This window comes from Eleutherodactylus coqui, chromosome 5 (assembly GCF_035609145.1).
Source record: "Eleutherodactylus coqui strain aEleCoq1 chromosome 5, aEleCoq1.hap1, whole genome shotgun sequence".
Classification (NCBI taxonomy): domain Eukaryota; kingdom Metazoa; phylum Chordata; class Amphibia; order Anura; family Eleutherodactylidae; genus Eleutherodactylus; species Eleutherodactylus coqui.
Window position 1 is genome coordinate 17,697,133 of NC_089841.1, and position 12,904 is coordinate 17,710,036.

Sequence of the window (12,904 nt, forward strand, 5' to 3'; positions counted from 1 at the left end):
CCGGCCCACTCTGGTGGAGCAGAGATCTTCTGTAGACAAATTCTCCTGCTACTGGAAGATACAGCAGACATCCGCCGCACAGTCGCTGACTAGTATCACATATCAGTGATTAGTAAATGTGTATTGGTGATCTGTAGGCCTTCTGATTATACACTGACAATAATCAACAATTACTATTCTACTCAAGAACACCAGGCGCACATGTCCCGTTTCCTCTCTAGCTTGGGGGCTCCTAATTACATGTCTATTACCTTCTGATGTGAGCGGCTGGCGGGTCTCCATCATGGCCTCCTTGTACAGATCCTTGTGTCCTTCTAAATACTCCCACTCCTCCATGGAGAAATAGACAGCGACATCCTGACACCTTATAGGAACCTGACAACACAATATACAGTCATCACCCAGAAGCCTCCAGTGCTGTTACTGTATAATGTCCCAGCATTCCCTGCAACGTCACCTCTCCAGTCAGCAGCTCAATCATCTTGTTGGTGAGTTCTAGAATCTTCTGTACATTGATGTCCTCATGTATCGGGGGGTGAGGTGGGGGCCCCATGATTGGGCTCAGGGGTCTTCCCCATCCATCACACACAGGGGCCCAACAGCCATCACTAGAGGTCTTCTTCACTACTGTGTAATCCTGTATATGGGGAGACATTAATAAATATCGCTACAGACATTTCCAGAGTCCATCACCTCCCCAGTGACATCATCAGTTATTACCATAGCTAAGAGTGATCTAATGTGACATCATCATAATCTCTCCCCCCTTCAGTGACATCATCTATTATCATAGATAAGAATGATGTAATGTGACATCATCAGAATCTCTACCCTCCCAAGTGACATCATCAGAATCTCTCACCTCTCCAGTGACATCATCTATTACTACCATAGATAAGAATGATGTAATGTGACATCATCAGAATCTCTCACCTCCCCAGTAAGCTGGAAGAGTATCTCTAGGGTGAGATTTAATATACTCTCCGCCATCTTGTTTCCGTCCTTCTCCATCCTGAACGGGTCAAATAGCAAAAATATCTTACATAGAAGATATCAGAGGATCTTTTATTGTAGGACCTGAATGGAGAGAAGATGAGAGAATATAAAATCCACGGATTGCCATGTGTAGAAAACATTTACTGGAGAGAATAACGGAACTTTGAGGAGATATTAACCCCTTCCTGCTGCAGCCTTTTTCATTTTTATCATTTTCATTTTGCCATCTGTGAGACAGTGACTGACAAAGTGCTGGAGGGTGGATACGTGCCACCGAGCGGCCTGGGCTCGGTGGAGCAAGCCAGCATTTGTGTGTCAGTAACACTAACGCTGAAGTGTGTAAGTGGCTCCAAGCCGCATAGTCCGGGCCGGCTTTTCCTGGAGTGGTCAAAGCGAAGGGTGGGATGACCACTCCCACGTACCAGGTGAGGCTGGTAACAGGCCTTATAAAGCCTGGGCCTGCAGGTCTAACAAGGGGAGATGTTGGCTGAGAGAGCCAGAGAGACGGCTCAGTGGAGCTAGGAGCCCGCCTAGCCCAGTGTATGGCTGAGAAGGTCAGAGGTTAACAGGGAGACGCCCCTAACCTCCACACCTAAAAGAGGTGTGCTGAGACCTCTGCAGGTCTGAGGACCGGACTGGCTGTGCGCAGCATGGAGTATTTCTGACAGTGAGTAGTCAGGACCGAGCCTATGTGTAGTGAGTGCTCAGACGAGCAGGGGTTACTTTATGGTTTGCTTTATTTTGTGCTGAAATAAACCCAGGCAAAGCCCGGACTAAAGAACCTTATTGCCTGGTGTCACTGTCTCTGGCCGTGGACGCCCCGGCCGCTACCTTACCCTGACGCTAATCCCTCACACATCTGTACTTTCCAAAAAATCCAAACTTTTTTACATTTTCCGTGACATAACTACATGGGGGCTTGTTTTTTGTGAGACAAGTTGTATTTTTAAAAAAGGTACCTTATAATTTATTCAAAGACTTAAAACAACTAATTGCAGTAATAACGACAATATCTGTATTTTGCAGGTCAGAAGGATTACAGCGACAGCCGATTTAGGTCCTTTTTTAGGTTGTACTACTTAAAAAAGCTGATAAATATTTCTCCATATTGCTCCCTGCCCCCCCCCCCCCTTTTCCCCCGTACGTTGGTTATTTTCCGTTTGATCAGCCATGTGAGGGCTCATTTTTTGCAGGCTGACCTGCAGTTTTTATTGCTACTATTTTTGGGTATATACACATTTTTCATAACTTTTTATTCAGTTTCTGTCTAGTAGACAGAGTGATCTGACAACGCAGAATGTTTTCTTTTTTCGGGCTACATTCCCTGCGCAGATTGATAATGTGATAATTTAACAATAAATGGGAAAAGGCAAGTTTTTTAACTTTCAATTTTTGTATTCTTTGAATTAATCAAAAAGTCTTTATTTTAATTTTCTTTTTTACTTCTTCTTAAAGGAGAGCTGAACTTGTAGGGGTCTTTGTATGGTCCAATAGTATAGTCTAATATACGGTACAGTATAGGATACTACACCATGCTATACTGTATTCTGACAGGCACGTCTTAATAGACAACCGTTCATATCAGGCTAGGGGGTCTTCAGGAAACCCCAAGTCTGCCATGACATCCAGATGGCACTCCATGATTAGTGATTAGCGATCAGAGGCAATTGGCTTGATTTATAAAAAAAAAAATAAGCTGCAATTGGGATGAACGATCCTCTATTCTCATTAAAGTCACTCGGAGAAAAAAGTCAGCTCACTAATTTTGCCTCCACAGTCAAAGAAGAAGAACAAGAAACACAAAACTCCATACAGATGTTGTCTGTGGTCAGATTTGAACCCATGTGACAGGTGACATCAGATAGTGGTGACGGTAGTGACATAATAGTGACCGGTGACATAAGATAGTGGTGACAGTAGTGACAGAATAGTGACAGGTGACATCAGATAGTGGTGACAGTAGTGACAGAATAGTGACCGGTGACATCAGATAGTGGTGACAGTAGTGACAGAATAGTGACCGGTGACATCAGATAGTGGTGACGGTAGTGACATAATAGTGACAGGTGACATCAGATAGTGGTGACAGTAGTGACAGAATAGTGACCGGTGACATCAGATAGTGGTGACGGTAGTGACAGAATAGTGACCGGTGACATCAGATAGTGGTGACAGTAGTGACAGAATAGTGACAGGTGACATCAGATAGTGGTGACAGTAGTGACAGAATAGTGACCGGTGACATCAGATAGTGGTGACAGTAGTGACATAATAGTGACCGGTGACATCAGATAGTGGTGACGGTAGTGACATAATAGTGACCGGTGACATCAGATAGTGGTGACGGTAGTGACATAATAGTGACAGGTGACATCAGATAGTGGTGACGGTAGTGACATAATAGTGACCGGTGACATCAGATAGTGGTGACAGTAGTGACAGAATAGTGACCGGTGACATCAGATAGTGGTGACAGTAGTGACAGAATAGTGACCGGTGACATCAGATAGTGGTGACAGTAGTGACAGAATAGTGACCGGTGACATCAGATAGTGGTGACAGTAGTGACAGAATAGTGACCGGTGACATCACATAGTGGTGACAGTAGTGACAGAATAGTGACAGGTGACATCAGATAGTGGTGACAGTAGTGACAGAATAGTGACCGGTGACATCAGATAGTGGTGACAGTAGTGACAGAATAGTGACTGGTGACATCAGATAGTGGTGATAGTAGTGACAGAATAGTGACAGGTGACATCAGATAGTGGTGATAGTAGTGACAGAATAGTGACAGGTGACATCAGATAGTGGAGACAGTAGTGACAGAATAGTGACCAGTGACATCAGATAGTGGTGACAGTAGTGACAGAATAGTGATCGGTGACATCAGATAGTGGTGACATAATAGTGACCGGTGACATCAGATAGTGGTGACAGTAGTGACAGAATAGTGACCGGTGACATCAGATAGTGGTGACAGTAGTGACAGAATAGTGACCGGTGACATCAGATAGTGGTGACAGTAGTGACAGAATAGTGACAGGTGACATCAGATAGTGGTGACTGTAGTGACAGAATAGTGACCGGTGACATCAGATAGTGGTGATGGTAGTGACAGAATAGTGACAGGTGACATCAGATAGTGGTGACATAATAGTGACCGGTGACATCAGATAGTGGTGACAGTAGTGACAGAATAGTGACCGGTGACATCAGATAGTGGTGACAGTAGTGACAGAATAGTGACCGGTGACATCAGATAGTGGTGACAGTAGTGACAGAATAGTGACCGGTGACATCAGATAGTGGTGACAGTAGTGACAGAATAGTGACCGGTGACATCAGATAGTGGTGACAATAGTGACAGAATAGTGACTGGTGACATCAGATAGTGGTGATAGTAGTGACAGAATAGTGACAGGTGACATCAGATAGTGGAGACAGTAGTGACATAATAGTGACCGGTGACATCAGATAGTGGTGACTGTAGTGACATAATAGTGACCGGTGACATCAGATAGTGGTGATGGTAGTGACAGAATAGTGACCGGTGACATCAGATAGTGGTGATGGTAGTGACAGAATAGTGACAGGTGACATCAGATAGTGGTGACAGAATAGTGACCGGTGACATCAGATAGTGGTGACAGTAGTGACAGAATAGTGACCGGTGACATCAGATAGTGGTGACAGTAGTGACATAATAGTGACCGGTGACATCAGATAGTGGTGACAGTAGTGACAGAATAGTGACCGGTGACATCAGATAGTGGTGACAGTAGTGACAGAATAGTGACCGGTGACATCAGATAGTGGTGACAGTAGTGACAGAATAGTGACCGGTGACATCAGATAGTGGTGACAGAATAGTGACCGGTGACATCAGATAGTGGTGACAGTAGTGACAGAATAGTGACCAGTGACATCAGATAGTGGTGACAGTAGTGACAGAATAGTGATCGGTGACATCAGATAGTGGTGACATAATAGTGACCGGTGACATCAGATAGTGGTGACAGTAGTGACAGAATAGTGACTGGTGACATCAGATAGTGGTGATAGTAGTGACAGAATAGTGACAGGTGACATCAGATAGTGGTGACTGTAGTGACAGAATAGTGACCGGTGACATCAGATAGTGGTGATGGTAGTGACAGAATAGTGACAGGTGACATCAGATAGTGGTGACATAATAGTGACCGGTAACATCAGATAGTGGTGACAGTAGTGACAGAATAGTGACCGGTGACATCAGATAGTGGTGACAGTAGTGACAGAATAGTGACCGGTGACATCAGATAGTGGTGACAGTAGTGACAGAATAGTGACCGGTGACATCAGATAGTGGTGACAGTAGTGACATAATAGTGACCGATGACATCAGATAGTGGTGACAGTAGTGACATAATAGTGACCGGTGACATCAGATAGTGGTGACAGTAGTGACAGAATAGTGACCGGTGACATCAGATAGTGGAGCCAGTAGTGACATAATAGTGACAGGTGACATCAGATAGTGGTGACAGTAGTGACAGAATAGTGACCGGTGACATCAGATAGTGGTGACAGTAGTGACAGAATAGTGACCGGTGACATCAGATAGTGGTGACAGTAGTGACAGAATAGTGACCGGTGACATCAGATAGTGGTGACAGTAGTGACAGAATAGTGACTGGTGACATCAGATAGTGGTGACAGTATTGACAGAATAGTGATCGGTGACATCAGATAGTGGTGACAGTAGTGACATAATAGTGACCGGTGACATCAGATAGTGGTGACAGTAGTGACAGAATAGTGACCGGTGACATCAGATAGTGGTGACATAATAGTGACCGGTGACATCAGATAGTGGTGACAGTAGTGACAGAATAGTGACCGGTGACATCAGATAGTGGTGACAGAATAGTGATCGGTGACATCAGATAGTGGTGACAGTAGTGACATAATAGTTACCGGTGACATCAGATAGTGGTGACAGTAGTGACCGGTGACATCAGATAGTGGTGACAGTAGTGACAGAATAGTGACCGGTGACATCAGATAGTGGTGACATAATAGTGACCGGTGACATCAGATAGTGGTGACAGTAGTGACAGAATAGTGACCGGTGACATCAGATAGTGGTGACAGTAGTGACAGAATAGTGACCGGTGACATCAGATAGTGGTGACAGTAGTGACAGAATAGTGACCGGTGACATCAGATAGTGGTGACAGTAGTGACATAATAGTGACCGGTGACATCAGATAGTGGTGACAGTAGTGACAGAATAGTGACCGGTGACATCAGATAGTAGTGACAGTAGTGACAGAATAGTGACCGGTGACATCAGATAGTGGTGACAGTAGTGACATAATAGTGACCGGTGACATCAGATAGTGGTGACAGTAGTGACATAATAGTGACTGTTGACATCAGATAGTGGTGACGGTAGTGACATAATAGTGACCGGTGACATCAGATAGTGGTGACAGTAGTGACAGGATAGTGACCGGTGACATCAGATAGTGGTGACAGTAGTGACAGAATAGTGACCGGTGACATCAGATAGTGGTGACTGTAGTGACAGAGTAGTGACCGGTGACATCAGATAGTGGTGACAGTAGTGACATAATAGTGACAGGTGACATCAGATAGTGGTGACAGTAGTGGCAGAATAGTGACAGGTGACATCAGATAGTGGTGACAGTAGTGACAGAATAGTGACCGGTGACATCAGATAGTGGTGACAGTAGTGACATAATAGTGACCGGTGACATCAGAGAGTGGTGACAGTAGTGACATAATAGTGACCGGTGACATCAGAGAGTGGTGACAGTAGTGACATAATAGTGACCGGTGACATCAGATAGTGCTGACAGTAGTGACATAATAGTGACAGGTGACATCAGATAGTGGTGACAGTAGTGACAGAATAGTGACCGGTGACATCAGATAGTGGTGACAGTAGTGACATAATAGTGACAGGTGACATCAGATAGTGGTGACGGTAGTGACATAATAGTGACCGGTGACATCAGATAGTGGTGACAGTAGTGACATAATAGTGACGGTGACATCAGAGAGTGGTGACAGTAGTGACATAATAGTGACCGGTGACATCAGAGAGTGGTGACAGTAGTGACATAATAGTGACCGGTGACATCAGATAGTGCTGACAGTAGTGACAGAATAGTGACCGGTGACATCAGATAGTGGTGACAGTAGTGACATAATAGTGACCGGTGACATCAGATAGTGGTGACGGTAGTGACATAATAGTGACCGGTGACATCACACACGTCTTCTATGGTCCTGATGGCGGATAGAGTTATGTCGCTCACCGCCGGATCCTCCGTGTTTCTCCCTACCATTTCTGCGTTCGCTCCGGACGTTCCGCAGGTTTTTCTCCTCTTCTACACCTTCTGACTTGCAGTGTAATAAACAATGGCGCTGCTCTCCATAGACGGCGCCTCCCTGTGTGGGAGACTCACACCGACCTACAGATGACAACGTGCCGCCTTCTTCCTGTCACTGCAGAAAGCCCCTGAGCTGCCGTCTGTCGGAGATCCCTCAGTGGGCCCCTTCCTCACAGCCCCTATAGGACTCAGTGCCCAGTGCAGGGTTACAGTGAAATGTGATTGTTCTCAGCAAGAGAAACGTAATCTTGTAGATATGATACCTTTTAATGGCTAACAAAAATACATGATGTAATAATAGCGAGCTTTCGTACCAACGCAGGGTACTTCTTCCGGCTTAAATGGATTGGATCTGAAGAGGCATGCATATTTATACACACTTATAACATACATACTTATGACAAGGCACAGATATGGATGTGATTGGTTCGCACTTAAAAGGAATTCTGCAAACCAGAAAACAAACTTTTTTTGTCTAGGCACTGATAGCGGAGTGAAAGTTTTATGGTCTCTAAATTACTGTTGGAGGTGGGGGAAAAGGTCAACAGGCTCGAATTGTTATAAGAGATACACAAACATTTTTAGCTAAATACTGATAAGGGAGTGAAAGTTTATGGTCACTGAATTACTGTTGATGGGGGTCTTATCTGTGCAATCAAGTCTCACACTTCCCATTCACGCATAAATCCTGGGGAATAATTTAACCCAGTATTCAGCGTGTCAAAGGTTGTTATCAATTTATACTCCCAAATTCTTCTGTGGTTTTGTGACTTGAAACCACCCTTCAATATCAAAACTCTCATATCTCCTATGTCATGTCCATGGTTAGAGAAGTGTTCGGCCACAGGTAATTCTCTTCTTCTGTGTTCAATCGTGTGACGGTGAGATCTCATCCTGGCTTTGAGTTTCTGTCCTGTTTCTCCAACATAAAGACCCCCAACAGGACATTTACTGCACATGATCAGGTACACAACATTGGACGAGGAACATGTGAATGTCCCCTGGATCTTATAGTCCTGCTGTGTGTTGGGGATCCGTATCCTGTCCGCAGTCAGTACATGTGAGCAGGTCTTACAGCTCCTTACATTACAGGGATAAGTTCCTTTTTGTGTGTCAGAGGGTAATGCACTCCTGATTATAAAGTTCCTCAAGTTAGGAGGTTGCCTGTAACACAGAAGCGGAGGGTCCGGGAATATGGTTTTCAGACGGTCATCCTTGTGCAGGGTATGGTGGAGTTTTCTTGCGGTTTTCCTTAGTACCTCTAGTTGCGGATTGTAGGTCACTACTAGAGGCACACGATTGTTTCTTTCCTTCTCCTTGTATTGGAGTAGTTGACTTCTGGGTATCCTGGTGGCTCTGGTGATTTGGTCATCAATTGAGGTGGGATGGTAGCCCTGATTTATAAATGTTCTTTTAAGATGGTACAAATGTTCCTCTCTGTCTGTTGGGTTGGAGCAGATCCGGTTGTATCTGATGGCCTGGCTGTAGACAATGGACTTTTTGATGTGTTTAGGATGGAAACTGTCCCATCTGAGGTATGTGGGCCGATCAATCGGTTTTCGGTACAGGGATGTCTGTATTGAGTTATTTGAAATCTTTATGGTGGTGTCCAAAAAGTTGATTTCTGTATGCGAGTAGTTTAATGTCAGGTTTATGGTGGGGTGGAATGCATTGAATCTTTCATGGAATTTTATTAATTCTTGTTCAGTGTTGGTCCAGATGATCATGATGTCATCAATGTAGCGGAAGTAGGCCAATGGTTTGCTGGGGCAAGAGGCCAGAAAGTCACTCTCCAGTTTTGCCATAAAAAGGTTGGCATATTGCGGTGCCATTTTACTGCCCATGGCAGTCCCTGTGAGTTGCAGGAATTTCTCTTTGCCAAAGGAGAAATAATTGTGTGTGAGAATGAATCTTGTGAGTTGTAGCACTGCATCAGAGGCGACCCCATTGGCCTCAAGGTGCGCCTGGCAGGCAGTCAGTCCATCCTCGTGTGGGATGTTGGAATATAAGGATTCCACATCCATAGTGGCCAGGATGGTGCCATTGGGGAGGGGACCTACGGTTGACAGTTTGTTCAGTAGGTCCGTGGTGTCTTGCAGGTAGCTGGTTGTGTTTCTCACCAGTGGTTTGAGGATGCCTTCCACCCATCCTGAGATTCCTTCAGTGAGGGTTCCCACACCTGAGATAATCGGTCTTCCTGGGTTGCCAGCTTTGTGTAGTTTTGGAAGCATGTAGAATGTCCCCACCTTGGGGTTCTCCGGTATCAAGTCCAGAAGTTTTGTGGAGCCCACAGACAGGCTTCTAATGACCCTTCTCAATTCCCTCACATATTTCTGAGTCGGGTCTTGATTCAGTTTAGTGTAGTATCTGGTGTCCGTCAGCTGTCTGTTTGCTTCCTTTTTGTACTCCGATGTGTTCATGAGGACTATAGCACCACCCTTATCTGCAGGCTTAATTGTGATTTCCTTGTTGCTCTTAAGTGCATGGATGGCCCTTCTTTCCTGCATATTGATATTAAATGTTTCACTTCCATGCTTGTCCAGTATACTGGATTGCACTGCATGCCTAAAGGAGTCTATGTATTTGTCCAAAGTGCGACTCCGGCCAGGAGGGGGCGTCCAATCAGACTTCTTTTTGGCCCCAAGTTTATCCTGTGTTTGTGTGCTTGAAAGGCCTGTGTCCTCTTTATCATGAAAGAATTCTTTCAGTCTTAGTCTTCTGAAATATTCCTCCATGTCACTACAAAGTTCTGTTTTGTCAAGTGTTTTAGTGGGACAGAATGAAAGTCCCCTGGAGAGGACACTGAGCTCCACCTTACTGGGGTTGTGAGATGACAGATTGATAACACAGCTGACTTTACCTTTGTCCGTGTCCCGTTGGGGGTTCTGTTCCCTCCTGCCAGACTCGGGGTGCTCCTGATCCGTGTTTGGGCACAGACCTGCTCTGAGTCGAAGTCTCTGGAGTTTCTTTTCCTTGTTCTGAATAAGGCAGCATCGTAGTGTTGTATAAAAGTGTTGCATTTCCAGGTTCACATCCTCTGTAAGTGTATTTCTTAAAGTTTGTATGTCCACAAGGGCCCTATTCTTGTTGCTGTAGAAGACGTGGATAAGGTGATTCCGCAGTCTCTCTTTGGCCTACTTCCGCTACATTGATGACATCATGATCATCTGGACCAACACTGAACAAGAATTAATAAAATTCCATGAAAGATTCAATGCATTCCACCCCACCATAAACCTGACATTAAACTACTCGCATACAGAAATCAACTTTTTGGACACCACCATAAAGATTTCAAATAACTCAATACAGACATCCCTGTACCGAAAACCGATTGATCGGCCCACATACCTCAGATGGGACAGTTTCCATCCTAAACACATCAAAAAGTCCATTGTCTACAGCCAGGCCATCAGATACAACCGGATCTGCTCCAACCCAACAGACAGAGAGGAACATTTGTACCATCTTAAAAGAACATTTATAAATCAGGGCTACCATCCCACCTCAATTGATGACCAAATCACCAGAGCCACCAGGATACCCAGAAGTCAACTACTCCAATACAAGGAGAAGGAAAGAAACAATCGTGTGCCTCTAGTAGTGACCTACAATCCGCAACTAGAGGTACTAAGGAAAACCGCAAGAAAACTCCACCATACCCTGCACAAGGATGACCGTCTGAAAACCATATTCCCGGACCCTCCGCTTCTGTGTTACAGGCAACCTCCTAACTTGAGGAACTTTATAATCAGGAGTGCATTACCCTCTGACACACAAAAAGGAACTTATCCCTGTAATGTAAGGAGCTGTAAGACCTGCTCACATGTACTGACTGCGGACAGGATACGGATCCCCAACACACAGCAGGACTATAAGATCCAGGGGACATTCACATGTTCCTCGTCCAATGTTGTGTACCTGATCATGTGCAGTAAATGTCCTGTTGGGGGTCTTTATGTTGGAGAAACAGGACAGAAACTCAAAGCCAGGATGAGATCTCACCGTCACACGATTGAACACAGAAGAAGAGAATTACCTGTGGCCGAACACTTCTCTAACCATGGACATGACATAGGAGATATGAGAGTTTTGATATTGAAGGGTGGTTTCAAGTCACAAAACCACAGAAGAATTTGGGAGTATAAATTGATAACAACCTTTGACACGCTGAATACTGGGTTAAATTATTCCCCAGGATTTATGCGTGAATGGGAAGTGTGAGACTTGATTGCACAGATAAGACCCCCATCAACAGTAATTCAGTGACCATAAACTTTCACTCCCTTATCAGTATTTAGCTAAAAATGTTTGTGTATCTCTTATAACAATTCGAGCCTGTTGACCTTTTCCCCCACCTCCAACAGTAATTTAGAGACCATAAAACTTTCACTCCGCTATCAGTGCCTAGACAAAAAAAGTTTGTTTTCTGGTTTGCAGAATTCCTTTTAAGTGCGAACCAATCACATCCATATCTGTGCCTTGTCATAAGTATGTATGTTATAAGTGTGTATAAATATGCATGCCTCTTCAGATCCAATCCATTTAAGCCGGAAGAAGTACCCTGCGTTGGTACGAAAGCTCGCTATTATTACATCATGTATTTTTGTTAGCCATTAAAAGGTATCATATCTACAAGATTACGTCGTTTCTCTTGCTGAGAACAATCACATTTTGCTCTACTGGCTAACACGGTACCAGATCTTTGTTTTCGGGTTACAGTGATTAACCCTTAAACTCCTAATTGTCCCCCCTGCTGTGTGAGGAGCACATGTCACCTCTCAGGCAGTGAAAGGGTTACAGCCGGTAACTTCCATCAGCGACTCCCATCATCCACCAGGGGGCGCCGGCTCCTTCATGAGGACCCATCATACGGCCTGCTGATGGCAGAAGGTCTCACAACCCTCCCGTACCTCCTCCGGGGTAGATGCCGGAATGGAGGGGCTCCTAGGAGGTCTGAGGACAGGAAGTCACATGGTCCGAGGTCACATGACTGGAAGGGGCGGGGCTTACTGCAGTTCTGTGGATGGCTGTGACTGGAGGCATATTTGGAATTTCAGCTGCACTTAAGCAGCACTGCTGATTGGAGGTAGAAGGAGCTCCTTCCTGTGGAGTCAGTAGTCCGGCTCTTCTCTCCTGAATGGAGGTGTTAGAAGGTCCTCCGGCTCCTCTTATTACATCCTGATATCAGTAATTAGGAGAGCCGTCTGATGTGGTTGGAGGAAACATTTAGGAGAAAAGATCTATTTGTAGAGCTGAAAGCTGAACTTGTCCTCCTGCTGGATGAGTGCGGAGCGAGGAGCCCTGATGACCTGCAGCCCTTTATATCTACTAGACGGGGGTCAGCAGGACCCTCTAGGGCCACATCTGCCCCCTGGATGAGTGCGGAGCGAGGAGCCCTGATGACCTGCAGCCCTTTCTATCTACTAGACGGGGTCAGCAGGACCCTCTAGAGCCACATCTGCCCCCCTGGATGAGTGCGGAGCGAGGAGCCCTGATGACCT

The 12,904-nt window shown here is 45.2% G+C and overlaps 1 protein-coding gene across 2 annotated transcripts in view; it reads right to left on the minus strand.

Annotated features, from left to right (window-relative positions):
- LOC136629014 (oocyte zinc finger protein XlCOF6-like) overlaps positions 1 to 12,343 on the minus strand; it is a 30,164-nt gene extending 17,821 nt beyond the window's left edge. Inside the window, exons 1-4 of one of the 2 annotated variants that reach the window (XM_066605123.1) lie at positions 12,179 to 12,343; positions 934 to 1,077; positions 458 to 637; positions 252 to 375 (exon numbers count right to left, since the gene is read on the minus strand). In XM_066605123.1, the coding sequence (XP_066461220.1) occupies positions 252 to 375; positions 458 to 637; positions 934 to 1,011 (382 nt within the window). In that variant the 5' untranslated portion in view covers positions 1,012 to 1,077; positions 12,179 to 12,343. Of the gene's footprint in view, positions 1 to 251; positions 376 to 457; positions 638 to 933; positions 1,078 to 7,325; positions 7,607 to 12,178 lie in introns of those variants that run through there. The other variant, XM_066605122.1, reaches the window with a different exon arrangement.
- Positions 12,344 to 12,904: the final 561 nt, after the last annotated feature.